Raw genomic sequence first — 26806 nt, forward strand, 5'->3', positions numbered from 1 at the left:
AGCTCTCCGCGCCATCTGTTCTTAAGGGGCCGCGCTCACAATTTGTCATCATAACGCTGATGAGACGCTCGCTCGGCACTCTTGCGCCGTCGCGTTATCCCGTCTTGATGTCGGGGAGGAGGAGGGGGGGGGGGGGCTGGCAGCTGCTTTTTGGATGCGGGCCCTGTTTGGTGAAAGCGGGGGTGGTGCTGCTCGGCCCGGCGACTTTCCCCACCCCCCCTCCTGTGATGTCATCGCTCCCTTTATCGCGCCCACTCAGTTTCATGAGCGCGTGTGATGTCATCTGTGATGTCATGCTGTAAGTGACTTTTTGCAACCGCTTGTTTTCCAAAATTCGAGCAGCCCAAAAACCGGTGTGGGTAAACATAAGGTTGAAGGTCTCTTTTCTCCCAAAAATGCTCTTTAGATTTTTTTTGGGGGGTGGGGGGGGGACTCTCCCCTGGCCGACGGTTTTGTCTCGCGCATCATAGCGCCGGGTCAACACAAGCGCGACCCCTGACCTCCCGGCACCCTTCGAGGGATCGGGACTCTTTAAGCAGTAGCTCACGGGCGGACACGGGAGGCCCAAGGAGACCTCCCCCCCCCCCCCCCCCCCCCCCCTTGCCAGACTGTCCGTCATAAATTGGAATTTGGAATTCCCCGGGCCAGTCCGGGCCACACTCGGAGCCGTGGCTCTTCAAGTTATAGTGTTGGTACCACCACGTTTTTTTAAATGCTACGAGGCCCTTCTTGATTTCCCCCCCCCCCCCCAGGAGCACCAGGGACAGCGACGGCGAGGAGGACGAGGACGATCGTCGGGTGAGCCGAGGCTGTACGCTGCAATACCAGCGGGCGCTGGTCAAAGTCCTGACGCAGTTCCACACCACGTCCAGCGAGGGCACCGACCAGGTCATCACCATGCTGGGGCCCGACTGGCAGGTGGACGTCACCGACCTGGTGCAGGACTCGCTCAAGGTGGCCGACCCCCGCGTGGCCGAGCTGGTGGACAGGACGGTCCTGGTCGGCCTGGAGCTGGGATCCACCGTCTTAAAGGTTTCGGACTCGGCGCCCCCCCCCCCCCCCCCTTCTGGGATAAAGTTGCGCGGCGCTTAAAGTTAAAGGGCCGCTTTGCCGTCGCCGCAGGTGGACTCGCCGCTGGCCGTGGACGCGGCGCTGGGCCAGGCGGCCTTCGCCGTCACCGACGACAAAGTTTCCATCAGCCAGCTGCGCGTCCACGCCGTGTCGGGGTTGAGCCTGGCGCTGCGGCCCAGCCCCGGCAGCAGCCACACTTTGGTCGCCAAGGCCACCGGCCTCCAGACGCTCGGCGCCCCCAAGCAGGTACGCCGACGCGCCCGTCGCTCGGCCTCGTCATCCGTTGGAAGTTTTTTGCTAAAAACTCCAAAAAAGATTTCAAAGGAGGCATCGCGGTCTCGAATAAAATGGAAAACAAAAATGCTTCCACGGGAAACGATGAAGTCATTGGCAGTCGCTCGGCGTGGGAATATGCGACGACACACCGCGCGGGGGGGGGGCAGGCGTCGAGTGAGGCAGCCATTCAATTGCAATTTTTTTGTGTGCTTTCTGCTCACCGGCCACCTTGAAATGTAATTATCGCAACGTATTGTTCTAAGTGCTCTCCGAGGCCACTTGGCGGCGGGGGGGCGGGGTGAGGAGCGATAAAAGAAAGTCTGGGTGGCGGGGAGGGAAAGGGAGGAGCGGGTGGGGGGGTCCCCTTCTCTAAGGACTCAGACGGCCATTTCAGGCCGTTTGATTTGCCGGCCAACTTTTGCGTCGTCCTCCATCACGCTTGAAGTGAGCGCAAGAAACATATGCAGATGGGTGGGGGGGGGGGGCTGTCAAAACAGCCCCCCCATGTGGTGACAGTGGTCCCCTCACCCCGAGGCTGCGCCGCGGCGTCACCACGCGCCTTTTATTCCAAAACTCGGAGCGGGCTCTCTTTTAACGTCTTGAAGGTGAGCGAGGCGAGTCGGTGTTCAAACGTTAGTCGCCGTGGCAACAGACATCGGCGACGTAATCTCGATGAGATTGAACGACGTGAGGAAGCGCCCTTTGACGTTTGCGACGCCAGCCCGAGGGAACATCGCTTTCGGTCGATGCGATCGCGAGAACGCAAACGCGCCGTCGGCCTCGGCCGGCGCCGGGACGCTCGCGCGCAGGCTCGCCAATGCCGCCCCGGCTCGAATCTCTCGGTTTGGCCGGCGATGTATTTTCCTTTCCGACCTCGTGTGACATTTTTCTTAAAACGACTGCAGAGCGGCTGCGATTGCGAGGACTTGGAGCATTTTAGGTCCCTCGAGGGATTGAAAGACGATCGAGAGTCACGATCCGATGATCGATTGCGGTACCGTCGCGGCTCGGCTTTTACCCTGGCGTGTTTGTGCGCTTTCCCGACAGGAGGCCAGCTTGTCGGTGTGGATGCTTTTCAGCGACGACACGGCGGCCTCGCTGACCTACTTCGATCCCAAGGACTACAACTTCAACGCCTCGGCGCTGGACGACAAGGTGGTCTCGGTGTCGCAGGAGCCGCAGCAGCGTTGGCCCGTGGTGGTGGCGGAGGGCGAGGGCGAGGGCGAGCTGCTGCGCGTGGAGATGACCATCGGCGAGGCCTGCCAGAAAACCAAACGCAAGAGCGTCATCGCCTCGGCCGCCGTCTACGTCAGGGTCCGCTTCGGCCCCGAGGACGACGAGGACGACGACTGGGACGAAGAGGGCGGGGCCGAGTCGCCGGCGACGGCCGGGGGGCCCGACCCGGACGGGCGGCTCTACGACGCGTCCGACGAGCGGCCGGCCGGCGTTCCCATCGGCTACACCGACCTGCCCACCGCGGGCGACGGCGTGCGGCCCACCCCGACGGGCGCGGGGGAGGGCGAGGAGGAGGAGGAGGACGACGACGACGACGACTTTACGCACTCGCCCCGCAACATGAGCGACCTGGAGATCGGCATGTACGCCCTCCTGGGGGTCTTCTGCCTGGCCATCCTGGTCTTTCTCATCAACTGCATCGTCTTTGTGCTCAAGTACCGGCACAAGCGCATCCCGCCCGAGGGCCAGGTCAACACGGACCACTCGCACCACTGGGTCTTCCTGGGCAACGGCCGGCCGCCGGGAGCCCAGTGCGAGCTGTCGGCGCGGCGGGCCGACGGCCCCCCCGAGCCGCCGGAGGGGGCGCGGACCTGTTGCCACGGCGACCACCACAGCAGCGGCAGCTCGCAGACCAGCGTGCAGAGCCAGGCGCACGGCCGCGGCGACGGCAGCTCGGGCGGCTCGGCCAAGGAGAGCGGCGAGGAGGCCGGCAGCTCGCCCACGTCCAAGCGCAAGCGGGTCAAGTTCACCACCTTCGCCACGCTGCCCGCCGACGACCTGCCCTACAACTCCGTCCCCGTCGCCGACGACGACGACGACGACGAGGACATCCGGTGGGTGTGTCGGGACATGGGCTTCCAGGACCCTGAGGAACTGCACGACTACATGCGCAGAATAAAAGAAACGGCCTGAGGAATCGGACCGGGGCGGCGGGAGCGGGGCAGGTGGGGGGGTGCGGGGGGCTCCTTTTTAATCGTAGACGCACAGGAAAAAAAAAAAAATGGCCGACCGTCATTTCGGTTTGTTTGTCCGGTTGACTTTGCGCAGCCCTGTAAGCTTCTCATCGCACTAAAGGAAACAACGTAAAAAAGAGGCGGGACGCATCAAGGAAAGCCAAAGACTCGACGAGGCGGCGGCGACGGACAAAAAAAAAAGCCTTTGCGATGCACGCCGGAAACTGTCACAGACGCTTTTTTTCGTCTCTTGTTTTTGAGTTTTTTTTCGCCAAAGTGGATTCTTTGTCTCCATTGTCCTTGGTGTCATCGCTTCGCATTTACTGACATTTTTCTACGTGTCACGGGGGGGAGGGGGTCAGAAGCCCCGCCCGGCGACTCCTTTTTCGATTGCTCGGCGCTCCCGCCCGCCCCCCTTTTGGTCCAAATGCCTTACGACCGCGGACGGTCGGAGACTCGCGGGCGGCGTAGCGTCCGCTCTGTAGCAAAGCGGCTTTGGTGTCGACGGAGAGGATGAGGCGCCCCTCACCTTTCCGTTTTCTCGCTCACGTCATCTGGCGTGGCGGGTTGAAGTTTCAACTGGGTCGCCTTTGTTTCAGCTCATCCGGCGGCACGGACACTCCGGCTCATTTTTTTTTGTGGCTCGCGTGCCATTATGTCGCATCGCACGTGAGACGTGCAACCCTGCTCGATGCAGAATTCAGATGACGCCGACTCAATTTGATTTTCAATCTGGTTCACATTTAGTTTGGGTTGCAGCTCATCCCGCTAACGGCTAATGTGGGTCAGAAGGTCAAGGTCACCCGGGCAACGCCTGAATCTAGGTTACACACAATCTTGAGTTTTTTTTACAGAACTGAAATCATCTTTGTGCCACGTGTGTTGTTCAAATGAGTTTTTTTTTTTTTTTAGGGGTTTTTTTTTTTTTTTTCTATGAATGAATCTGATGCAAGTGCAGACAAAATGGCTGCCTCGTCTCATCTGGCCAATGCGTCGTCTGTTTTCATCCAGTTCACCTTTTCATCTGGGTAACATGTACACGTGCGTCCGAAGTCATCTGAGTAGCGCAGCCGTGTTGTATGTCATGTGGGGAGGGGGGGGGGGGCCTTAATCGAAATAACATGCAAATCTGCGTTACATCTCAGCTGATGAATTTGACATCCACTTTTAACGTAAGCAATAGAAACGGGCGATTCTGTAACACAGAGCTCAGAAAAAGAAAAAAAACCCGCAATCTGAGTGCCAGTCACAACTGTGTTGCTCGTATTCAGAGAAACGCCGCCTCCGCGTCACATGTTATGCGGGTATTTCGTAATCCGTGTCGCACGTACTCGGGGTAACGCAATCGAGCGTCTCGTGTCAATCGTCAAATCCGTCGCGGGCAAATGCGAGGGATTGACGCAGGAGCCGTTTTGCCGGTGCCTTTGAGTGCACACTCGTATAGTTGTCTGAAAAAATATCCGCGCAACAAGTGTTATTGGACTAAAAGCCACCACGGGTAGCCGAGCTAATCCCGCTTTTAATTAGCTGCGGCATGTTTCGCTTTGAAGGCCGGCGTCCTCAAAGCTAAAAAAAAAAAAAAGTAAAAAGCAGCTCCTCCTTTGGAGCTCAATGGAGTCACCATGAGATGAAAAAGGTTTTTGTCACATTTTCCCTTTTCATTCCAAACAGCAACGAAAGCTCTTGGATATGTTGGGGTTTTTTGTTCCTTTCCTCCCTTTGTGTCAATAATTTGCCACATTTAGTCATCAAGGCACCCGATCCGGAATCGTAATGTTACAAATGTCAAATGACGCATTTTGCTTTGAAAGTCTTCAAAAGCGAGGACCTCAAGTTTTTTTTTTTTTTTTTTTTTTTTGCCACATTCACTTGATTTGGCCGCAGGCGGTAGCACGCGTGCGTCTCCTTGAAATTTGCTCAAGAAATCACTTTGACCCGGCACGGGACAGCTTTGACCTCAACACAGTCCGATTGTTGAAAAGGCAAATGTGAAGTTTCATGTTTCGGCCCCCACCCCACTTGCAAGAATTCAGCCGTGGAGCTTTTTTTTGCATTAAGTCCCCAAAAAAAAACATGTGGCACTCAAATCAAATCCTGTAAATATTCCTGAAAGACGTTTTTGAGTCCGAGAGGAATTCACCTCAAGACCCTCATTAGGAAAGTGCTCCCCTTCCGAGGGCTATTCTCCGCAGATCAAGAAAATAAAAGCGAACGGACACGACGGGGAAGCAGTAGTTCAACAGGCCAAAATCCTGATGACGGGTCCGCTGGTTGCGGCCCGCTTCCTGTTCAATTTTGCCCAAGGGTCCTTCAGGCTTTTTCTAATGTACGCTTTGTTGCAATGTTTGCGTCCCTCTTGGAATTGGAGACAAATTTATTTTCCAACATTCACGCCCCAAAACGGCAGCTTCCAACTCGATTGGCCAACTCCCCGTTGGGATTTCGGTCCTTGAGACCTTTTTGTACCTACAGTCGACTTTTTCCAACCAATTTGATGTCGATCTGTAAAACCGCCGTTGGGAGCTCATTTGGGTTGCAACCGTGGAATTGACCTCAAAATGGTCAACTTCCTCTTCAAGTCTGACCACTGCGCACTCCCGCATTTCCGCCGCCAACATTTGGTGAATGTTGAGGCGAGTCAAGACCTCAAAAAAGGCCATTTTAGAAATGAAGTTCAACAGACGTGAATGAAAAGCTCTTCCGGTGTCCAACTTGAGAGTAAATAAATCGATCTATCCGTCGATCGATCTATCTGTCGATCGATCGATTTATCATTATTATTATTTTTTAAACTTGCACGTCATCAAGTCCCCTTGACTCGGTGTGGATTGGGGCTTTCAAGGGCTTCCGGTTCTCCGCATGCCTCGGCCGTCACTCAAAGCTTTCGGATTTCCCCGAGCCCGTCCGTCAAATGTTGCTCTCTCAGGATGAACGTAAGCGTCTTCGGCTATTCACCAACAAAGAATCAAAACAACCCGGCTGCTCTGTGTTCGCCGGTCGGTCGGCTGCACAGATGAAGCGCAGCTTTCACTCGAGCTTGGTTTGCTTTGTTTATCTTCAGCATTCATGTCGATCCGTTGCCAGCTTTGGTTCCTCCATGTTCTTGCCTTGTTTTCTTTTTTTTAATGGTAAACGCTGCTCGGGCGCACTCGTTTGTATTTTTCTTACAAGCTGCTACTCGGAACTGGGTCCTCACCGCTACCGCCGCCGCCGCCGCCGCCGCACTGCCCACCATGTTCCTGTACAGAGCACTGATTTATTTCCTGTATTCTCTTGGAAGCAAATACTTGTATTTTCCCGTTATATGTAAAACACAAAACAAAATGCGATACTTCACTCAAGCTGTGATGGCTCTTTTTTTTTTTCCTACGCGGACTTGCAACGCGTTGCCGTTCAAATGATACAAAAACGACTTTATCGCCCCGGTCTTATGGTGGCTGTGAAGCTTGCACAAACTTATTTAAAAAGTATCAAGTCTTAAGACACATTGTGATATGGTTTTATGGCTGTGTGGCAAGTACAAACCTGGTTTAAAAAAAAAAAATTGCCGTGGTCTGATGGGCTCTGCTGCAAATAAAAATTGGTTAAAAAAAAAACTAACAACAACAAAACAAGAGTGTCCGCTCTTCCACATCGAAATGCGGCCTGTCCCCTAACAGTTTGATTGTTAGTTCAAATAATTCGACTCCAGAGACAGACGGCAAAACAACCTCAAAATGTCCAAAAAGTGTGATGGAAGCTTTCAAAAAAGGTGTTTTATTTATTTGTGTATTTGTTGGAATCCGGTAGGGAAAAAAAAAAAAAAAGTGCTGTCGCGGCGGGCTGTGATCAGCCGTCAAGTTGCTCCCCAGCACGGCGCGAATATCTTTTGAATGCTGTTGCGCATCCGCCGTAACTGTCGCATTTGGCCGCCTTTCCTTGTAAATGGCGCTGAAAATCTTCCGGCAAACGGGCGTCGCTAACAATGCGATTCTCGCATTCTCGTGCGGCAAATTGAGGAGGAACCTGATTTTTTTTGTTGTTGTTGTTTTTTTTCTTGAAATCGTTCAACAAACGGACAGTACAAGAAAGCCGCGTCGTCGTTTGGGGCGGAAAAGTCTGACCAGCTAACTTACAAATAAAAACGATCCCAAAAAAGTACAGACATTGGTTGTCGGGCCTCGGTTTCAAAAGGACAAGCAAATCAATTGTGGAGTTTTTGCGCAGTATAGCAAACCTAATTTCCACAATCCATGCTGCAGAGCTCCCCCTACAGTTCAGGGGGGGTTATTGTGATGTCGTATTGAAGGATCCAAATATGCTCAATGAGTTGATGAATGCAAAATGCAATGAATTGCATACGTTTAGATTGTCGCACATGCAAAGGTGTTCAAACCATTCAGATTATTATCGACAATCAAAGTCGGTGTTTGGGGGGTTGTCACGGCAACAGCAGCAATTATTCAAGCTCCCATCAGCTTGATTCTTAAGCAGCTATTTTCAGAGAGATCCCTTGATGTATTTTGTTTTTTTTCCCCACCCCGAATGCCCCTTTGAGTGCGTAGTAGCATCTTTCAACTCAGCGAGTACCTTGTTTTTTTTTTTTTATTTCCCGTCTCAGTGGAACTAACAGGGAGGGTGATTTTCTTTTTGTGTGTGTGTGTGTGTGTGTGTGTGTGTGTGTGTATTTTTTCACGTGTTTTATTTGAGCTTTGCAGTTTTGCAGCCAAGGACAAGCGAGCTATTTTTCATGGCCCGGGGCCAGCCGGGCCTCACTTTAAAGGCACCTTTGTCAAGTGTTACCTCTTTGAACCCTGATCAATGAAAGTTTAGCCTCCCTCTCGATCCCGATGATGACACTTGCAAGGCTTTTTTTATTTATCTTCTCTGTGTGTGTGCGTGTGTGTGTGTGTGTGTGTGTGTGTGTGTTAAAAAGACTCATGGATAAAATGAAACATTGAAAAGCCTTTTGCGAGCCTTCGCCTTGTGCCAGGAGACAGCGACAATGGCGCGCATCCAGGTGTCGTACATGTTTTATGAATGCCGGGGCCCCAATTTTATTTATTTTTTAGAAAGCAGCACACATTTGTCAACATGTCCCGACCTATAAGAGCGAAGGGGACACGGTTCAGCTTTTATGACAGAGTTCAGCCAAACTTCCAGTCACGCAAAAATAGTTTCTAGCCGAGCTAAAAAACAATAAAATAAAAATTTAAATCCCTACCGTTCCTTTTTTTTTTTTTATTTGCTTGATTACTTACCTTATTTCCTTAATTTTGATTTTTAAAGAAAGGTTTTCTCAGAGGTGCCTTGAGATACAAGTACAATGTGTTCTGTGACCAAAAAGATACCCCATCATATTGTAATTGATAAAAACAGACGACATCATCAAATGCAGACATCTTCAAGCTTCTTTTTCACATCATACTTCCTCATCCTCTTTTTTGGCTCCTTTTTAAACTCCACTTTTCTTCAACATCAACGGCGTAACACGACGCTTCGCGTGATTCCAAAACAGCTTCCCCTTCATATGCACTTGAGTCAATAAACGATGCCCCCCCCCCCTTGCACAATCGGGCCACAATTTGCGAGAAACGCTGCCGTATATTATTCACCATGCCTTTGCAGCCAATACGGTGGCGAGGACAGGAAGAGGCGTCCACTGGGTACGGGAGGACAAGAGGTTTTACGGCCTCAGCTGGAGCCGTCACGCCAGCGTGGGCGTCTGCGGGAGGCTGATAACCTCCAGCCAAACATGTCCCACCGACTTCATCACGGACACTCAGCGGGCCTGCAGGAGGAAATGCAGCAGGGGGGGAAGAAAGGGAGGCGAATCAACTGCAACACACGACTCAAAACGTAGGCCGACCTGAGACAGGCTGAGCTCGAAAACAAAACAAAAGCGTTTTTACGTTTTATTTTGATAGTAGGAGTAGTCTATATATTTTTTTTCGGTGTCAAAGTCATACCTGTGATCCATTTGTCCTCGCGATGGAAATGTTACTTTCGCTGTCACACGCACTTTTGGCTTCTCCTGTTTATTTTGGGTGTAATTCCAATGTAAACCACTGGATGGCGGCACAATTTATTTTGATTGAAAGAGTTGAACACGAGAAAGTAGTTGAATGAAAACGGATAGGGCTTTCTGAGCATCCTAGTTTTTTGCTAAAGGTAATTGAATGTCAAATCCTCTACAGTCCCGGTTTTTAGGCCTACAGAAAACAATTGCTGTAGGTTCATAGACTACATCTTTGCGCATAATTATTGATTGATTGGGAAAAACGGGGTTTGTCACTAGTGGCAACGTTGAAAAAAATGCATTGCAATTTAAGTAGTTTAACATTTTAATTATCAAAGGGATAAATCCGTTTCAAATTTGAACTAAAACCACTTATGTCAATGAGGCTTTTTGGTGTTGAAAAAAATATAAACATTACCAAACATACAAAGAAATTATTAGAAGAATAAATATTTGAAAATATTTGACAAGTTACTTAAATATAAACATGAAATGTATAGAAAGTAAAATATTACATTTTTAAAGAACGATAAAACCACATGAATTGAAAACACGGTGAAGAGGTTTTTGTTGTGGCAGGAAGTGTAGCGTTTACAGCACTTCCTGTTCTGTTACCTCCCACTTTTTCCTCTTGTCTTTTATCAGCCGTGACATTTGTTTTAAATGAGACAGCTAAATAGGCGGCGGAGATGGAATTGTTGCAATAAAGGTGTTTATTTGAACGCGGCCTCGGGCTTTTTGCACACTTAGGCTTGATGGCTCCCGAGCATCCTGCTGGGGCTGCTTTAGTTACCATGGCGATGCGGAAACTTTTAAAAAAGGGGAGTGTAAAAGATCAAAAGTTTGCTCGCGACCCAAAACATAACTCGGGAGCTCTTCAAAACTGTTGTCTCCCTATGAAGATAGATGGACGACGCAGAGATGGATAGATAGATCACCTGACTCGATCGTCAAATACATATAGTAATCGTAATACCGCATTTAATATTTACATTCGATGTATTATCTATTTATTCATGAATGTTTTAATCACTATCTTTTATAGCAATGTTAAGTCATCACAGTGTTGATGTTATAGTTTATTGTTGCATCACATAGTAATAATAATAATAATACAAGTATAAAGAAGTACATACATCGGTCTTCCTCAACTGGCGGACCGCGATCCACGACCGGACCGCCGACCTCCTCTATCCGGACCCTCGGCAAATTGTATCAAATAAAAAAATTATAAAGTGATTTTTACGTTATACATTTTATATTTTTGGACTATAATCTGCGCATTATCGCGATCGCTTGTTAAAATTATCCGTTGTATTCTTTGCGTGCACTAAAAGATGTAATGCAGAGGACCGCAGCAGCGAGACTTTGTGTGTATAATGTTTGACTAACTGGAGACCCTGGCTGAGCAGGGCTGTCGGCGATAACGATGCGCTGATTGGCTCCTCTGAACCGAAGGTGTGCCCATACGTAAGCGTTAGCATATACGATGCGCTGATTGGCTCCTCTGAACCGAAGGTGTGCCCATACGTAAGCGTCAGCATATACGATGCGCTGATTGGCTCATTTGAATTTAAGGTGTGTCCATACATAAGCGTCAGCACGCGTCTATCCCAATACACACGCATTCAAAATGGATGATTGTGTCGAGAAACAGACGCATGCGCGACGCCACAGTGCGCTCACAGCTTCAGCCCAGAAGAGCCGCACACAGACAATTAGACACAACGAATCGCGGGAGGTTTCGATTGTGTGCAGTTCTGCTCCCGTCTACCCGGGGATCTTTGCAGCTGTTTAACAGCAGAACACCGCAACATGGTAAATGAACATCACAATGGCGTCCTCAAATAATATTTGCATACCTCAGACATTGCATTCACCTATAGTGGAAGAACAGCACTGCACATTCCTGTGCTCCCTTGTGCCAGTATTTAAAATGGTTCTTAACTCCTCTTCTGATATATCTTTTTAAGTGATTTCAGAGGGGATGTGAAAAGGGGAATGAAAAGGATATTTTTGTTTTCATGTTTAGTATTTATTTTGGTAAAATTAGTATTTTGTTTTGTTTTTGTTAAATTAAGGGGAAAAAAGACAACTACTGTTTAACAAAGTTAAAGTAAAAATGTCTTATTTCCCTAAAAGGGCTATTTCTATTATTAAGCAGGCACAACTTAACAAAATAAAAGAGTTCCTGTGCCTCAACACAATACCTCTCATTATTTGCTGTGTACTGGCAAAGTGAATAATTGTTATTTTCACGCACCCCATTATTGGTTGGTTGTGAGGAGTGTTGATTTGTATAAGCTTGGCTTTACCATACTAAATGGGCATATAGCCCTGCTCCCCATGAGCGCCGTGCATGGGATCGGACCTTGGTCTTATTTAAAAAAAAAAAAAAAAAAAGTGGACCTACAGCATTTCTAGTTGAGGACCACTGACATACATGATTAACCGCCAAATAGAGTATTACTGTTTTTTTTAAATTAATTGATAAAGGAATGAGTTTGTGTTATGTCATTGCTTTTCAACAATAGTCTTTAGGAATACTTATTTTCGTGATAGTTTGATATCATTTGGAAAATATAACGAATAATACAGTTCAAGAAAAAGATTAATGACATAGATAAATTAATGACTCATAAAAACGGAATTATTTTAAGTCATCATGTATAAATTTATATATAATGTTACCAAAATAATTTTATGAGCATCTGAGAGAGGTTTTGTGCCTGTGGAAATGAGGTAGCGAAACAGTTAGTTACCACTTTTCGCTTGCATTGTCGTTTTAATGCATTATGGGTATTGTAGTGATGTCGACTAGATTTCGCATTTGCTTTCCTGGCTGGTTAGTGAATTAAACTACGATACCCATAGTGAATCACGGTCGTATTAGTGAGTTTCCCCGCACGTCGTTTGAAACCGCACAACCAGAGTTATCTAGTTAGTCAAACAAGTCTAAGGCAACGTTTGGACTTCATTTTGCCCAACTTCGTCAAGAAATTAGTTTATTTGATCGAGGCTCGTCAAAAGGCTGCGAAGTCCCCCCCCCCCCCCCCACCCAAGATAAGTTTGTCACAATGCTAAAAACGCAAGTACGCTAGCCCGTTTGGTTTCTCCAAAACTGACAGCAAAATGAGTTTTGAACCTCATATTTATCGACAATGAGAGCATGGTGCTCTTGCGAGAAGGGATGTGCCCGGGACTGGATGAAGATTTCGTGCGCCGTTTGCGGGATGCCCACGTTAAAACAGGTTGAAACGAGCCCTTCCAAACGACAACTGCGAATTTGCACAACGCATGTCGTTTTCTGGATCTTCTTGTTCCCACAGTGGAAGATCTGGTCTCGTCGGACATGGAGGACCTCGCACAGAAATGTTCGACGTCATATAAGGTATTGTTGTTGACGCTTTAGGAGAGAAATTGACACTTTGGCGCAAAAGGGATGTCGACAATTCTGAATGGCAAATCTAAAGGATTACGTGTGGCTCAAGTTTACAAAATGAGCCGTTTGCACGGAATAATTGTCATAAGCACAGGTTTCGTATTGTAGTATCTCGTGCAAGCTGTTTGCAAATCTCTCGCATACTTTCAAAATGCACACTTTTGAGTGCAAAGCATCAACTAGCCTTGTAAGCGTCTTGAACTCATGAAAACATGCAGGACCTTTCACTTTTTCATCATTTGCACACATAAAAAGGGCGGAGAGAGTTTGAGATTAAATTGTTTACAGTCTCTGTGTTGACCTCTTGGGCAGAAAAGAGAAAACGTACTTTTTGTTATTAAGTCCATCCAAGAAACCATTTTTTTTCTTCCTGTGCGCCAATAATCAGGAAACAAGGCCTTTTGGGAGAGACGGTGCTTGTTTAGCGTGGGCAGGGAGAGGTCATGAGAGGCCAGTCCGGAATTTATTGTTTCACCTCATGTGGTCCTTGCCTCGGCGCCCCGTCGCCCAGGAAACATTTGATTTAATCGTTGCAAACAAAAAGATCCAGCAGTGTCTGTCCTTGCCAATGCTATCTACATGCTTGGACATTTTGTTGACACCCCCCCCGCGTGCCCCACGGTGGCTTTCAGGTCCGGCGCGGTGACCCAGTTGAGGTCCTCAGACGGCTTTGGTCATCACACATCAGGCTGCGGCTCCTTCAGCTGCTTTTAAGGGGGATGTGCTGTGCTGCCTTGAGATGCCAAATTTTAAAAAATTGCATCGTCCCTTGATGGTTCCAACAATAAATGTATGAATTACAAAGAGACTAATTTGACTGTTGTACAATACTTTGTCCTATTGTTTCACTTTATAACAGAGAAATTACTTTGTAAATCGTACGGGGGGGGTTTTTTCTCGGTGGAGGCAATATTTGAATGTCATTATTTTTGTCTGATGTTTCAGTGTATTACAAAACAAACGAACAGACAAAGCAATTGGAGAGAAAAAAAAATAGACCGTCTTCCTAACCCCCTTCTAAAAGTAGCTAATAGATCGATTAATCATTCTGACCCTAATTCAAAGCTACATTGTAATTTTTCCACTTGCATATGGATCCACTTGGCGAATCGATGAAGTGTAACTTTGCAACATACAATCAACACAATTCTTGTCATTTTACTCACATGACAGTATGAGTCACCGTTGAGTGTAATAAGTGTTTCTCACTCAGAGTTGGCCCTCAGGCAGCCTGTTAGCGGCAAACGACCTCTCCCACTTTTGACGAGCTCTTCAGGGCCGAATTCACGTACGCCTCGGGGAGCTCCCACCCGAGGCGTCGGTCCGCTAATTAAACACCTTAACCCGGGTGCCGCGGCGGAGCTTGTTACTTAGCGATGGCCCGAAGGTGAAATGTCATATTTTGTTTTCTGGCAGGCTCTGATAGCCATCCGTAGGGTGCTCCTGGCCCAGCACGCCGCCTTCCCCGTTTCCGGTGCCGACCTCTACGACGAGCTGCTCAGCTCCACCGCCATCCTTTCCACGGGAAACTCAGAGTGAGCGCCCCTCTGCCCGTGGGAGACGTATTCCGTTCGTTTAAGAATAAGAATAATATACGGTTTACCTCCGTCCCATACGATCGGAACAATTTCGGGGGACATCTGCGTACCTTAAAACTCACTTTTTTTTTTTTTTTGTGCAGCAGCCATTTAAGAGAGAATTTCTTAATGCTCTTCAACGTCAACTAAAAAATAGTACCGGACGCAAGGTTGACCAATGGATACAAAATTAGGCGGGCAAAAAAAGTCTCAAGACGTCATGCATGCAAGGGAACAGGAAGTTGCATCTGTTAGTTTTGGGGGTGAATTCCCCATGCTCAAAAGTTTGAAAAAAAATGTCAGAAGGCATGAAAAAGTCTCAACGATTGATGCCTTTAATTCGACGGCACCCACCCTTTTTCGACCCCTTCCTGCATTTGCACATAAGCACGGTTTGCCAAATTCCGGAGTGCTATCCATTTTTTTGTGCTTGGAGGGGGGGGGGTTATCCAACCCTGTTTCAACTGGAGGACACGTGCGAGTCAAACCAGCCGTAAGATTTTTTATTTATTTTTGCTAACCAGATTCCACTGCACATCTCCCCAACCAATCAATCACAGCCTGAGTCATGTCGACGTGCCTTCCTAAATTGAATTTGCATTGAGCCGCCGCACCCCGTGTAGCAGAATATGCAGCCAAGCGTGTCGCGGTGGAGGGGGGGGGGGGAAGCAACCTCTAAAGAGTGGCCTTGTCCCAAAGTGGTGTCTGATGTATTGGCCGCATGAACGCCGGCTCCTGCTCAGCTGCTCGCCGCTTAAAAACTAACAGCAGCTACGGCAAAAAGGCAAGCCTTCAAGGCGCTTCGTGAAAGCTCTGCACATTCATTTTCAGACCAGGAAGTCTTCCTACAAAACCGCCGTGTTGATTTGAATTTTGCACCTTCAAGCCAGTGTTTCTCAGGCATGTCAGAACTGGCTCCGGAAGCTTCCAAGAAGCCTGGGCGTGCCGTGGCTGCCCCCTAGCGTCATAGGGAAGGGCCTGGACATGCTGGGAGGACACTAGATTAGGCACACCTCCTTCCGGCTTCGTCTCGGAAAAGACCACGCCCACTTCCGTACGAATTTCGCAGGCCTGTGTCGGGCCGAATTTGCTGCCGGTCAAGTGATGGGTTTTGTTTGTCCTCAGACTGGACGCGCTGCTGGATTCCGGCGTGTACACGGGCGAGATCACCGAGCTGGCAGGGGGGCCGGCAAGTGGCAAAACTCAGGCGAGTGAGCCCGTCACAAAGCACAAATAGCTTCTTCATTTACTCTTTATTTGAGAGCAAATGATAGATAAATAGATATTTTGGTCATAACATTGTCCTATTGCAATATTTTCTTTCTCCTTGTTATGATGATTGTATTTTCCTGCAGTGTACGAATGTTTTTTTTTTTTTTGCTGCGTGTTTTCAGGTGTGTTTGGGCGTGGCGGCGCACGTCTCGCAGCACTTGAGGCAAAACGTGATCTACGTGGACACCACGGGGGGGCTGTCGGCGGGACGCCTGCGCCAAATGCTGCGAACCCAAACAAGTAGCGACGACGAGCAGGTGCCCAAACCGATCTCATCAATATTAATAACCTGTACAACATAACTGAACAAGAAAGAAAGATTGGAAGTCAAAATAAATAATTGTAGTTGCACAAGTGTGCACACCCTTGTCCGACTGGGGATGGTCAGAATGAACTCGTCACATTCAAACTCATCCTAAATTGGTGTCGGAAAACACCTGCGAACATTTAAGGTGCCGCATGTCAACACTTTTTTTTTTTTTTTCAATCGTCATACGCATTATTTGTCACAATAATGGTTAAAAAAAAAATTGGCATATTCATATTGGTCTTCTGTTACCCCCCGCCTCCCCCTCCTCATGTCACAAAGAAACTGGCATTTCCACAAGGGTGTGGAGACTTTTTATAGCCACTGTCAGATGTGCTGCGCCTCATGAAACGCACGTGAAAGTCGAGTGTCATTTTGGCTGACAGATGGAAGCCCTGCAGAGGATCGCCGTGCACCGCGCGTTTGACATCTTCTCCCTGCTCGACTGTCTGTACCGGCTCGGCGGCAGCGGCGGCGGGCTTCGGCAGGTGCCCGCAATCTGTCGCCCACCCCCGAGGAGGCGTCGGATGTTGATGTTTGTCACGTTTGCCGCGGCAGGCGAGCAGCCACGGCGGCTCCGTCAAGGCGCTGATCGTGGACTCGGCGTCGGCCGTCATCGCTCCTCTGCTGGGAAGCAGGCATGATGAAGGTGCGTGCTTGGCGGAATTCCACGCATACATTTAGGCGGAGAAAGCTTTGCTTGCAAGGTGTAATTGGCGCAGATTTGTAACAAAGTGCCGAAGTTCAACCGGCAACTTTTTGCTGGCGAGTCCTCGGATATCTTGATTTTTTTATTTTTATTTTTATTTTTATTTATTTTTTTTTTTTAGTCGTGACTATTACTCATTCTCAGGGCCTGACCGATGTGGATTTTTTGAGGCCGGTTTAGATATTTCTCACAATAAAATGATATGATGATATCTGATGAATCAGCCCATTAATTAAAAAAAATATTCCCCAGGATAAAAGAAAAAAAAAATGTAAGCTTATTTTTGCCAGTTGGAAAAGAGCTGATATCACTCGATGAATTTGTCGGGCGTGGCCACAACTTTATTTAATATAAGTTTATTTCCCAGGTTTTTTTTTCTCATTGCATTCAACTGAATGGTTTGTGCCAGCATAAATCTGCAAATAATTCTTCATTTTTAGTTGATGATTTCAGTTTTTGCTGTAAGAAAAATTGTGCATTTTTTATTCTTGGAAAAATTATTTTGTTTCCTCATATTATGACTCTCTTGCGCAATAGTCCTTGTGTCCATCCCCCTCATATGTCTTTATTTACAAATATATTTTTTTGTCATCCATAATATTCATTTTTTTGCACAGGCATGTACATGATGAGCCAAGTGGCCATCACGCTCAAAGCCTTGGCCAAGGATTTCAACATAGCTGCTTTGGTGAGGACACACGCACACATGCACCCACCGCAGGACGTCACTTGGCACTGAGTGCCGCGTCCGCAGGTGACCAACCACGTGACCAGGAGTGAGGAGGGCGAAGTGCAGCCTGGCCTGGGCGTGTCGTGGAGTCACGTCCCCAGAACCCGAGTCCTGCTGGAGCGACTCCCCGGCGCCAACATCGACCGACCCGCTCGACGCTGCGCCACCCTCATCAAGTCCTCCAGGCGGGTAAGATAAAAGCGCTCCCTGCTGGATGGATGTATGGATAGCTACACACCTGCATTCAAACAAATCAAAATAAATCAAGAAATAAAATATGTGAAGTTGAGGAGCCGCTGTGTCAGGTCGTCATGTCTTGGCCTTGCTCAGCCGTGTTTGATTCGAGCCGAGTTGGACCTTCAGTGGTGGAGTCGCTCCGAACGAGACACCTCGGGAAAGCGAAAGCTGGACACGGCGGATTCTTGACAACAACTGACTCAGGAGTTTGGGTACATTTACACTCTGGAATCCAGACACTACATTAGCCAGGGGACCTTCTGGACTCGTTTCTTCTGCTTTGGCGGCACTGGCTCATTTTAGCATCACAACAGTGTCCCCACTTTGCACGTAAAATTCACCATGGGGGGGAGGGGGGGGTTCCTAGATTCCTCTATTGTGTAATATTACAAGTTATTTTGATAAAATAAAAAACGAATGTACTTTGCTTTTATTTCTCGTGACTTGATCCGCCTCTTTTAAAGTTTTTTTCCCCCCTCCTAAATTTCAACTTTTATTGTCCAAATGACTTTTTGTCATATTATTTTTCTTTGTTAAAGAAAATCATAACTACCGGTACTCCATAATTCAAACTTGCCCAATAAAGTACAGTACAAATTTATGCTTGTGAAAGTGTTTCTCAGATTGTTTACACATTTTTCTCCATATTACAACTACCCCCCCCCCCCCCCCCAAGAAAGGAAAAAAAAACTCATTTTCAGTCTTCTTGTAAAACATTTTGCAAGAATGTCCTGTTTTTCATATATCAATTTGTTCAGGTACAATTAAAAATCTTTTAACATATAACAACTTTAAGTGATCATTTTTCTGCATTTTCTTTTTTTTTTTTTTTAATTCATGCCAGAGAAGTCATTTGGTCCGGACCAAAAGCAGACCTAATTTCGCGGTTCCTATTCTCACTTTTTGCAAGTGAACTGGATCCGTGTTTTGTTCACCAAATCGTAGGCAAAAATACAATAGCTGTTTGTTTAAAAATAAGTGAATCACATCTAAATCAAAGTCCCATGTTCTCAAAAGGTTAAGGTAAAATACACATCAAGTTTGCCAAAAGTCACTTACTAGAAATTAGTCCTTTGCTTACAAAAAAAATATTTTGAACAAAAAAGTAATTTGTTCCCAAAATAATTAAAATGTGGGGAAAAAATATAAAATAGTATTTTTTTCGTTGAGGGAAAAAGTTATTTGTTGGTAAATACACAACGAAGACAAGGAAATGCAGGAAAATGAATTCTTTTTTTAATACGTGCACCGGCCCAACATGGCTCCTGCACCTGCGTCAGGTTCATTTTGCGCATGCGCCAATGTGCAGCCCCTTTAAACAAAAAGTGCTCACTCCGACAAGCTAGCGTTGCCAAAACGGAAGTAGTATATCAAAGTAAAATTCCAATTGCGGTCAAATCAGCTACGTGTTCCAGCCTGTCTGACTATTTGACAATACAAGGATACACATCTATGATTTGAACAAAACTCACCTATGCAATGCTATCATCCATACAACGCCCCGAGTGGTAACTTTTAGTCTCTAATCGGAAGTGGCCAAACCATTAACGAAATATCGTTGACTTGACTACGCAGGGAGGCTACAACAATGCCACGGAGACTCCATTTAAACCCCACTCTAGCGCTCTGTCAACAGTCTACAAGGTACAGTCGAATTGATCGCTGGTTTCATAAATGTTCAAAATTGGAGTTTTGTGTGAAAAGAAAGAAACTGCCATCTGATTGTAGAACGGGGGCGTGTGGAGAGTCGTGTCGTGTCCGGCATGGCTAAAAAGCTAGCTGAGAAGCTAGCCTACTCAGTAGTTGAAGTTACACGTCGCTAAATCTTAAGCAGTTGAAATTACATTCGATTCGCAGGCTGGTTCTGGCACAATCTGATTAAAAAGAAAAAAAAACAAGAACCCGGGACTTTGAGGATTTTGACTATTTTAACTTGAGGAAGGTCTTAAACAATGCATTTCTTCTCAAAATAATTGTTGAATAATTTGATAACTTAGTTGTCGATGAGTCGTCGGACTTCAAGTTGTGACTTATCCGTAAAGTGTGCATCTTTTTCTCAGGTTGTAAGTGGCAAGTTTTGATGCAGAGGTGCTTCATTTTGCTAGCCAAGAAGACCCTCTGCCTTCGCCCCCTCGCCCCACTCGCCCCTCGGCTCCGGGTGGCCTTTTGGCGGCTGCTGGCCCCGCCCCCCGAGTCCAGTCTCGAGCGTCACGGAGGCCTCCGGCTCTCCTTGCCCGCGCCCGACGCCATGGCGGAGCAGCGTTTCCTGGTGGAGTACGCCAAGCGCGGAACGGCCGGCTGCAAGAAGTGCAAGGACAAGATCGCCAAGGGCATGGCGCGCATCGGCAAGGTGGTGCCCAACCCCTTCAGCGAGTCGGCCGGCGAAATGAAGGAGTGGTACCACATCAAGTGCATGTTTGAAAAGCTGGAACGCGCCCGCGCCACGACCAAGAAGATCGAGGATATCACCGACCTGGAGGGCTGGGAGGAGCTGCAGGACGAGGACAAAGAGCTCATCAACCGACACGTCTCGGGTACCTCTTGGAAAGCGCGCTCCAGAAATTCTGCGAATTGCCGCTTCAAAATACTCCGCAAAAGTAACAAATACTTCTTTGTGTTTGCAGAGCTGATGTCCAAAGTGAAGTCGAGTCCGCAGAAGAAGACCCCGGCCAAGTCGGCCGCTTCGGCCAAACTGACGTCGCCTGCTGCCGACGCCGCAGCCTCGCTCAACGCGCCGCGCAAGTTCTCTGGGTTCACCGGTAGGCAACGCGCTAGCCGCTCGCATGTTTGAAGCCTTTCGATATCCTTCGCTGGCCGCTTATTGAAAAAGTATGTCTGTGTTTACAACTCTTCATTTGTGTGGAAAATGTTTCCCATGTGGCATTGAACGTGTGAGCGTTCTCCTCATGCGTCCCACCCAGCGGCCAAGGCGGGCGCCTCCCCGTCCACGTCCTCGCCCCTGTCGTCGCCGTCGCTCGCCAAGCAGGGCAGCGCTCTCGCCGCGCAGCTGTGCGACCCGCACCACAAGGACTGCCTGTTCCGCGAGTTCCGCAAGCTGTGCGCCACGGTGGCCGAGAACAACAGCTACAACAGCAAGACGCAGATCATTGAGAAGTTCCTGCGCAAGGGCACCGGCGGAGGTGGAACCCGACGAGAGAAGCCCGCCGGCGCCATTTGGCGGCGGTCGGTGTCAATTGGTCTTTTCTCTCCTCCCGGCGCAGATAAATTCCACGGTGACTTGTACCTGACGGTGAAGCTGCTGCTGCCCGGCGTGGTGAAGAGCGTGTACAACCTCAACGACAAGCAGATCGTCAAACTCTTCAGCCGCGTGTTCCGCTGCAGCCAGGATGACATGGTGCGAGATCTGGAGAAGGTCGGTGGAGCGATACAAATACACGCCTCGCGTCCGGATTGTGCGCCCGCTCGCTTCTCGCCATTCGCTCTGATGCCCCCGTCGCGTGTGAAAACGTTGTCTTGATGTGAGAGACGAGCCTTCGGACTGGGGTTGCGACCAAATATATCATTTCGTCTGTCCATCTTTTTTTTTTCTGCAGCTGCCGATTGTTTAAAAAACATCACTCTATTTATTTTGATTGTTTAAAAAAAATCGATCTGTAGCTTTTATTGGAGGGATGGGGGCAATGAATCGGATAAACAAAAACAAAAACGTTCTCATTTCAATCCACATCATAAAAATCGAAAAGCAGATGTTTGCAAATATTTTATGTTGTTATTTTTGTCTCTGTTCTAAATTCTAAGGGACAACGTACGGTGAAATTATTGTACCGGTAATTCCCCCACCAAAAATCAGCCAAGCAATGGGTCATTTTATTTTTAATTGTTTTCTTTCCTCCAATTTTAAAAGAGCAACTATCAGCCGAACCCCAATTTCCGCTCTTGGTTTTGGCCCCTCGCAACAATCCCACGAATGCTGTGCTCCGACAACAGGGCGACGTGTCGGAGACGGTTCGCATGTTCTTCGAGGACAGCAAAGCTTTCCCGCCGTCGGCCAAGAGCCTGCTGACCATCCAGGAGGTGGACGCTTCGCTCACCCGCCTGGCGCAGCTCACCAAGGAGGACGAGCAGCAGGCTGAGCTGGAGGACGTCGCCAAAAAGTGAACGCTCGCTCGCGCCGCCTCGCTAACGCGCCGCCTCGCTAACGCGCCGCCTCGCTAACGCTTAGCGCCTCTCTTCCTTCGCCCTCAGGTGCACCGGCAACGACTTGAAAGGCATCATCCGCCTCATCAAGCACGACCTGAAGATGAACGCCGGAGCCAAGCACGTGTAAGTGAGCGGTCGCTTCATGGCCGCTGACTGGTCGGTTTCCCCCCCCCTCACGTTTGGTTTGTGCGCGCAGACTGGACGCAGTGGACCCCAACGCCTACGACGCCTTCAAGGCCTCCCGCAACCTGGCCGACGTGATCGAGCGCGTGCTGAGGAACCAGCAGGAGGCCTCGGACGGCTCGGGGCCCCGCAAGCTGTTGACCGTGGAGGCCTCGCTCATGACGCCCGTTCAGCCCATGCTGGTGAGTCGCACTCCGTCGTCTCCCCGCGAAGAGGAGACGAAGGGCAGCATGGCAACGGACTCCTGCAGCAAAGTGGAGACTCAGGAGTGTCATTCTCTAACATGACTGAAGTCGAGGACCCTCGTTTTAGTCATTTTATTTCTGGAATGTGATACTCCAGAGTCTCCACCTTGCTGCGGTGGTCCATTTTCACCCTGCCCTTACTCTCCTCGTGGATAAGACGTTTCCTTAAGCAAAAGTTATTACAGGAGAGCCTCGTCATTGTAGTTTGAATTCTTTTCAGCCGTGATGTTTCAGGAATTCTACTCCAGAGTCGCCACTTCCGTGCAGGGGCCCGTTTTTATCACCGCCCTTAATCTCTTCGATTAGAAAAAAAAAAAAAAAGGTCCTTACCGTGAAATTTTGCTTTCTTTTTGTAATCTTATATTTAAAAAAAAAAAAAAAATTCCAAGAGCAAATTTTCTTAAATTTGAGTCCAATGCCAAATGTGGAACCACTCCATATGAACACAGACTTATCTGTGGTACCTAGGTTGTTTTTTTAATGGGTTTTTTTTCCCCCCTCCCTCCCTAGGCGGAGGCGTGCAAATCCATCGAGTACGCCATGAAGAAGTGCCCCAACGGCATGTACTCAGAGATCAAGTACGACGGCGAGCGCGTGCAGGTGCACAAGAGCGGCGACAGCTTCAGCTACTTCAGTCGCAGCCTCAAACCCGTCTTGCCGCACAAAGTCAGTTGCGTGCGTGTACGCGCACACACACACACACACACGGGTGCGTGCGCGTGTCGTGATCGGTGTTCTCTTGTATGATTAGCAGCCTCAAGCAATGCTCCCAGTGGCACATTTCCCACGAGGACTTGTCACCATTTGCTCTCTATGCATGTCAGTGAACTCTCGGCTACACGTGACAGTGCGGCCGCTAGAGGGTGCTGGAGGACATAAAATGTCCCCCCCCCCCCCAAAAAAAAAAGATCTGACTGTCAAAGTTTATTGGAGTGAACATGAAACAACAACAAGAATAGTCCAGTTGTACCGATTCCAGTGATGACAGCGAATCTAAACGGAACGGATTTGTCTTTTTCTTTCTTTCTCTTTGATGGTTTTGTGCCCGTGTCCAGGTGGCGCACTTCAAGGACTACATCCCGCGGGCCTTCCCCGGCGGCCACAGTATGATTTTGGACGCCGAGGTGCTGCTCATCGACACCAACACCAGCAAGCCGCTCCCCTTCGGCACGCTGGGCGTGCACAAGGTCGGAGGTGCCGCCCATTTTGGCAAATGTCGCCCATCACCGTTTCCTTTTTGTCTTTCTTTATTCATTTATTTATTTGTTTGTTTGTCCTCCAGAAAGCCGCTTTTCAAGACGCCAACGTCTGCCTCTTTGTTTTTGACTGCATATACTTCAATGGCAACAGTCTCATGGAAAGGTACGCGCAGCAGATAAATATGAAGAAATGATGACATAAAATGAGTGCACATTGTGGAAATCCCCGCTTGTTTGTTTTATTTTATTTTTTTGCAGGCCGCTGAGCGAGCGCAGGAAGTTCCTGCATGACAACATGGTCGAGGTGCCCAACCGGATCCTCTTTTCGGAAATGAAGCACGTCACGGTAAGGGCGTGCCGACCACCTGAGACTTCACACACACACACACATTTATCGTGTTTTATGTGCATGTGCGTGCATGTAGCGTGCGAGAGACCTGGCCGACATGATCACTCGAGTCATCAGAGAAGGCTTGGAAGGCCTGGTCCTCAAAGACGTGAAGGTCAGACATTTGTTTTCCGGTGCGTAAAGCAGTTGATGAAGACTTGCGTGTCGTGCTGATGACCAGGTTGTGTGTGTCCGCGCGCGCGCTCGTTTCTGTCTGCGTCCATGCGCCCGCCTCCGCCAGGGCTCGTACGAGCCGGGCAAGCGTCACTGGCTGAAGGTGAAGAAGGACTACCTGAACGAGGGCGCCATGGCCGACACGGCCGACCTGGTGGTGCTGGGCGCTTTCTACGGGAAAGGCTCCAACGGTGCGTTATTGCTGTTTGTGCGTGCGTATTTGCGCTTGTGTGTGTCGTTCATGAACACAAATACCGCTGGTGTCGAGCCTCACGACATTTCCCCTCTCTCGCTCTCTCTCCATGTTAGGCGGCATCATGTCCAGCTTCCTGATGGGCTGCTATGACCCGAACTCCAAGAAGTGGTGCACCGTCACCAAGTGCTCGGGGGGCTACGACGACGCCATGTTGGCTCGGCTCCAGAAAGAGCTGGACGTCGTCAAAATCAGCAAGGTGGGCGATGACAAAAACCTCCCGGGAATTCTCTTCTCACAACACAAGGCCTCATTCATCGTCTTTTGCGCGCCCGTCGTTCCCGCAGGACCCCAGCAAGATCCCCGGCTGGCTGAAAATCGTCAAGAACTACTACCCGGATTTCCTCATCCGCAGTCCCGAGGTGAGACCCGCTTAGGTTGAATGACGAGCGCAAAGCAAATACAAAACACTTTTTTTTTTTTTTTTTACTGGACTCCACATTATTTACAAAAAGTCAAAGAACACACATGAAATCAAATGGCGTTACAGATCAAGATCAGAGTTGTTGCATAAAAAAAAAAATCCAAACAAAACTTTGTTGGTGACTAAAAGTTACAAAGACAGGGCCGTATAAATAAAGATGACTTGAAAAAGTAAAGGGAAAAAAGTGAAATGGAATTTCAAGAATTATCACAATCACAAGAATTATCGCATGAAGTAAAAAATAAATAAATACAAAATGCCCAAATCAGTCTTTCGCTGAAAAAAGTTGACAGAAACAAGTCCTGTTGCTCAGCAAGTATTTTGTTCACAAAAAGTAGCGAGAAAGATCCAAACCAAAGAACTTGAGTCCCAAAGAGTCGGTCAATGAATCTGCCGTTCATGTTTGAACGTTGGACATTTGTGTTTGTTTTGGGGTCGCGGTCGCGGCGCAGCAAGCGCCCGTGTGGGAGATCACAGGCGCCGAGTTTTCCAAGTCGGAGATGCACACGGCCGACGGCATCTCCATCCGCTTTCCCCGCATGACGCGCGTCCGCGACGACAAGGACTGGAAGAGCGCCACCAACCTGCCGCAGCTCAAAGTACGCACGCCGCCGCCTCCTCACCGGCGCTTCGTCGTCTTCCCGGACGCGCCTTTTGACGCGCATCCCTTCTGCCGTCCCGTCAGGAGCTGTATCGCATCTCCAAGGAGAACTGCGATTTCCAAGTGACGGCGGGACCTTCTGGCCAAGACAAGGCCGAGTCTGCGGGAGACAGCGGCGGCAGTTCGCCGGCGTCCGAGAGCCCCCTTCCCAAGAAAGCCGGTGAGTTGGAAATGGCCACTTGTGATCTTGCGAGTCTTTCCCCAGTTTTGAGACCAAAAAAAAAAAAATGGGGGTTACAAAAAAATACTCCTAATAAATAAAGACATCTCGATTCAATTCCATCCGCCCGCAGGTAACGGCACCCCGGCCAAACGCAAGGCGGTGAAATCCGAGCCGAGCTCTCCCGCCCCCAAAAAGGTAGCGACTTGCGCGCACGTCAAAACACGGAACTCTCCAGCTTACGTTTTTCCGTCTTTTATTTTCGACCGGCAGGTGAGGAAGAGTGCGGAAAGTGTGCAGAGCAACGGACACGCGGGAACGGCGAAGGTGACGGCAACGCCGCCGCCGCCGCCTCCTACCCCGCGGATGCTCCAGTCCAACGACGACAAGGTTCGTACGCCCGCGTCAGCGCCGATTTCATTGACGCCATTTTGTGCGTCCCTTTGCCGGTTTGGAGCAAGTCTGAATTGAAGTGATTGATGAAAAGATGTACTTTTTTTGGGGGGGGGGGGCGATAGACCCTTCTGGACATCTTCAGCGGCATCAAGCTCTTCCTGCCCTCCGGCGTGGATGATTTTGCCAAGCTGCGGCGCTACTTTGTGGCTTACGACGGCGACCTGGTGGCGGACTACGACGCCGCCTCAGCCACTCACACTCTGGCCGACAATCAGGAGGGCGAGGGAGAGGGCGCCAGCCCGGCCCGGCGGGTGACGCCCGGCTGGATCTGGGAGTGCATCCGCAAGAGGCGTGTGGTCGCTCCCTGCTAGCGGAAGAAGAAAAAAAGAAGAAGAAGAAGAAGAAACCCCGTTTGTCATTTGTTCTTTCCTTAGTTCAAGCCTTTCACGCCACGGCTTTGGCGTGTCACCGCGGTAACCTCCTGAAGGCTCGTGACCGGCTGTGGTAATTCAAATAAAGCGAGGGCAGGTAGGAGACTATCCGTGCATACGCTCTAATTTGTAACTTTTTTTTTTTTTTTTTTTTAATGATAAGAGGTGGTCTGAGCAAGTATTAAGTGTTTTTGTTAGGTTTTTTTTAAATAAGTCATCATGGAATGATTAAAAAAAAATCTTGTCACTCACAAAGTTTTCAGTTGTACTCATAATTAGTGGGATGGTTAGATTTTATTTAATATTTGAAAAATGGTCTCGTC

The 26806-nt window shown here is 48.8% G+C and overlaps 3 protein-coding genes across 8 annotated transcripts in view; all 3 read left to right on the forward strand.

The window, feature by feature from the left end:
* tmem132e (transmembrane protein 132E) overlaps nucleotides 1-6877 on the forward strand; it is a 131175-nt gene extending 124298 nt beyond the window's left edge. For both annotated transcript variants that reach the window (XM_086130948.1, XM_086130947.1), the window contains exons 7-9: nucleotides 753-1032; nucleotides 1123-1317; nucleotides 2395-6877. In XM_086130948.1, coding sequence (XP_085987074.1) covers nucleotides 753-1032; nucleotides 1123-1317; nucleotides 2395-3495 — 1576 coding nt within the window. In that variant the 3' untranslated portion in view covers nucleotides 3496-6877. The remainder of the gene's footprint in view (nucleotides 1-752; nucleotides 1033-1122; nucleotides 1318-2394) is intronic.
* Nucleotides 6878-11074: 4197 nt separating this feature from the next.
* Nucleotides 11075-18409, forward strand: rad51d (RAD51 paralog D). 4 transcript variants are annotated; one of them, XM_086130949.1, is made up of 10 exons: nucleotides 11075-11352; nucleotides 12864-12925; nucleotides 14393-14511; nucleotides 15679-15760; nucleotides 15948-16082; nucleotides 16519-16620; nucleotides 16691-16781; nucleotides 17459-17529; nucleotides 17596-17760; nucleotides 17877-18409. In XM_086130949.1, exons 1-10 carry the CDS (start codon nucleotides 11172-11174, stop codon nucleotides 18054-18056), a joined length of 1188 nt encoding a protein of 395 aa, XP_085987075.1. In that variant the 5' UTR covers nucleotides 11075-11171; the 3' UTR covers nucleotides 18057-18409. The 4 variants fall into 4 exon arrangements, with proteins under 4 accessions (XP_085987075.1, XP_085987076.1, XP_085987077.1 ...); XM_086130950.1 differs by having other exon boundaries at nucleotides 11079-11352; nucleotides 17902-18409; XM_086130951.1 differs by lacking the exon at nucleotides 11075-11352 and adding an exon at nucleotides 12298-12785.
* A 696-nt stretch (nucleotides 18410-19105) lies between these two features.
* lig3 (ligase III, DNA, ATP-dependent) lies at nucleotides 19106-26738 on the forward strand. 2 transcript variants are annotated; one of them, XM_086131696.1, is made up of 21 exons: nucleotides 19106-19452; nucleotides 19869-20342; nucleotides 20433-20567; nucleotides 20730-20948; nucleotides 21030-21181; nucleotides 21757-21923; nucleotides 22015-22092; nucleotides 22166-22334; nucleotides 22908-23072; nucleotides 23453-23584; nucleotides 23680-23759; nucleotides 23855-23942; nucleotides 24022-24099; nucleotides 24226-24349; nucleotides 24468-24610; nucleotides 24699-24773; nucleotides 25288-25434; nucleotides 25521-25656; nucleotides 25790-25854; nucleotides 25930-26046; nucleotides 26175-26738. In XM_086131696.1, exons 2-21 carry the CDS (start codon nucleotides 19889-19891, stop codon nucleotides 26421-26423), a joined length of 2973 nt encoding a protein of 990 aa, XP_085987822.1. In that variant the 5' UTR covers nucleotides 19106-19452; nucleotides 19869-19888; the 3' UTR covers nucleotides 26424-26738. The 2 variants fall into 2 exon arrangements, with proteins under 2 accessions (XP_085987822.1, XP_085987823.1); XM_086131697.1 differs by having other exon boundaries at nucleotides 19113-19452; nucleotides 22908-23063.
* Nucleotides 26739-26806: the final 68 nt, after the last annotated feature.

This window comes from Hippocampus guttulatus, chromosome 15 (assembly GCF_054856545.1).
Source record: "Hippocampus guttulatus isolate MCC_2025c chromosome 15, RoL_Hgut_1.0, whole genome shotgun sequence".
Classification (NCBI taxonomy): Eukaryota; Metazoa; Chordata; class Actinopteri; order Syngnathiformes; family Syngnathidae; genus Hippocampus; species Hippocampus guttulatus.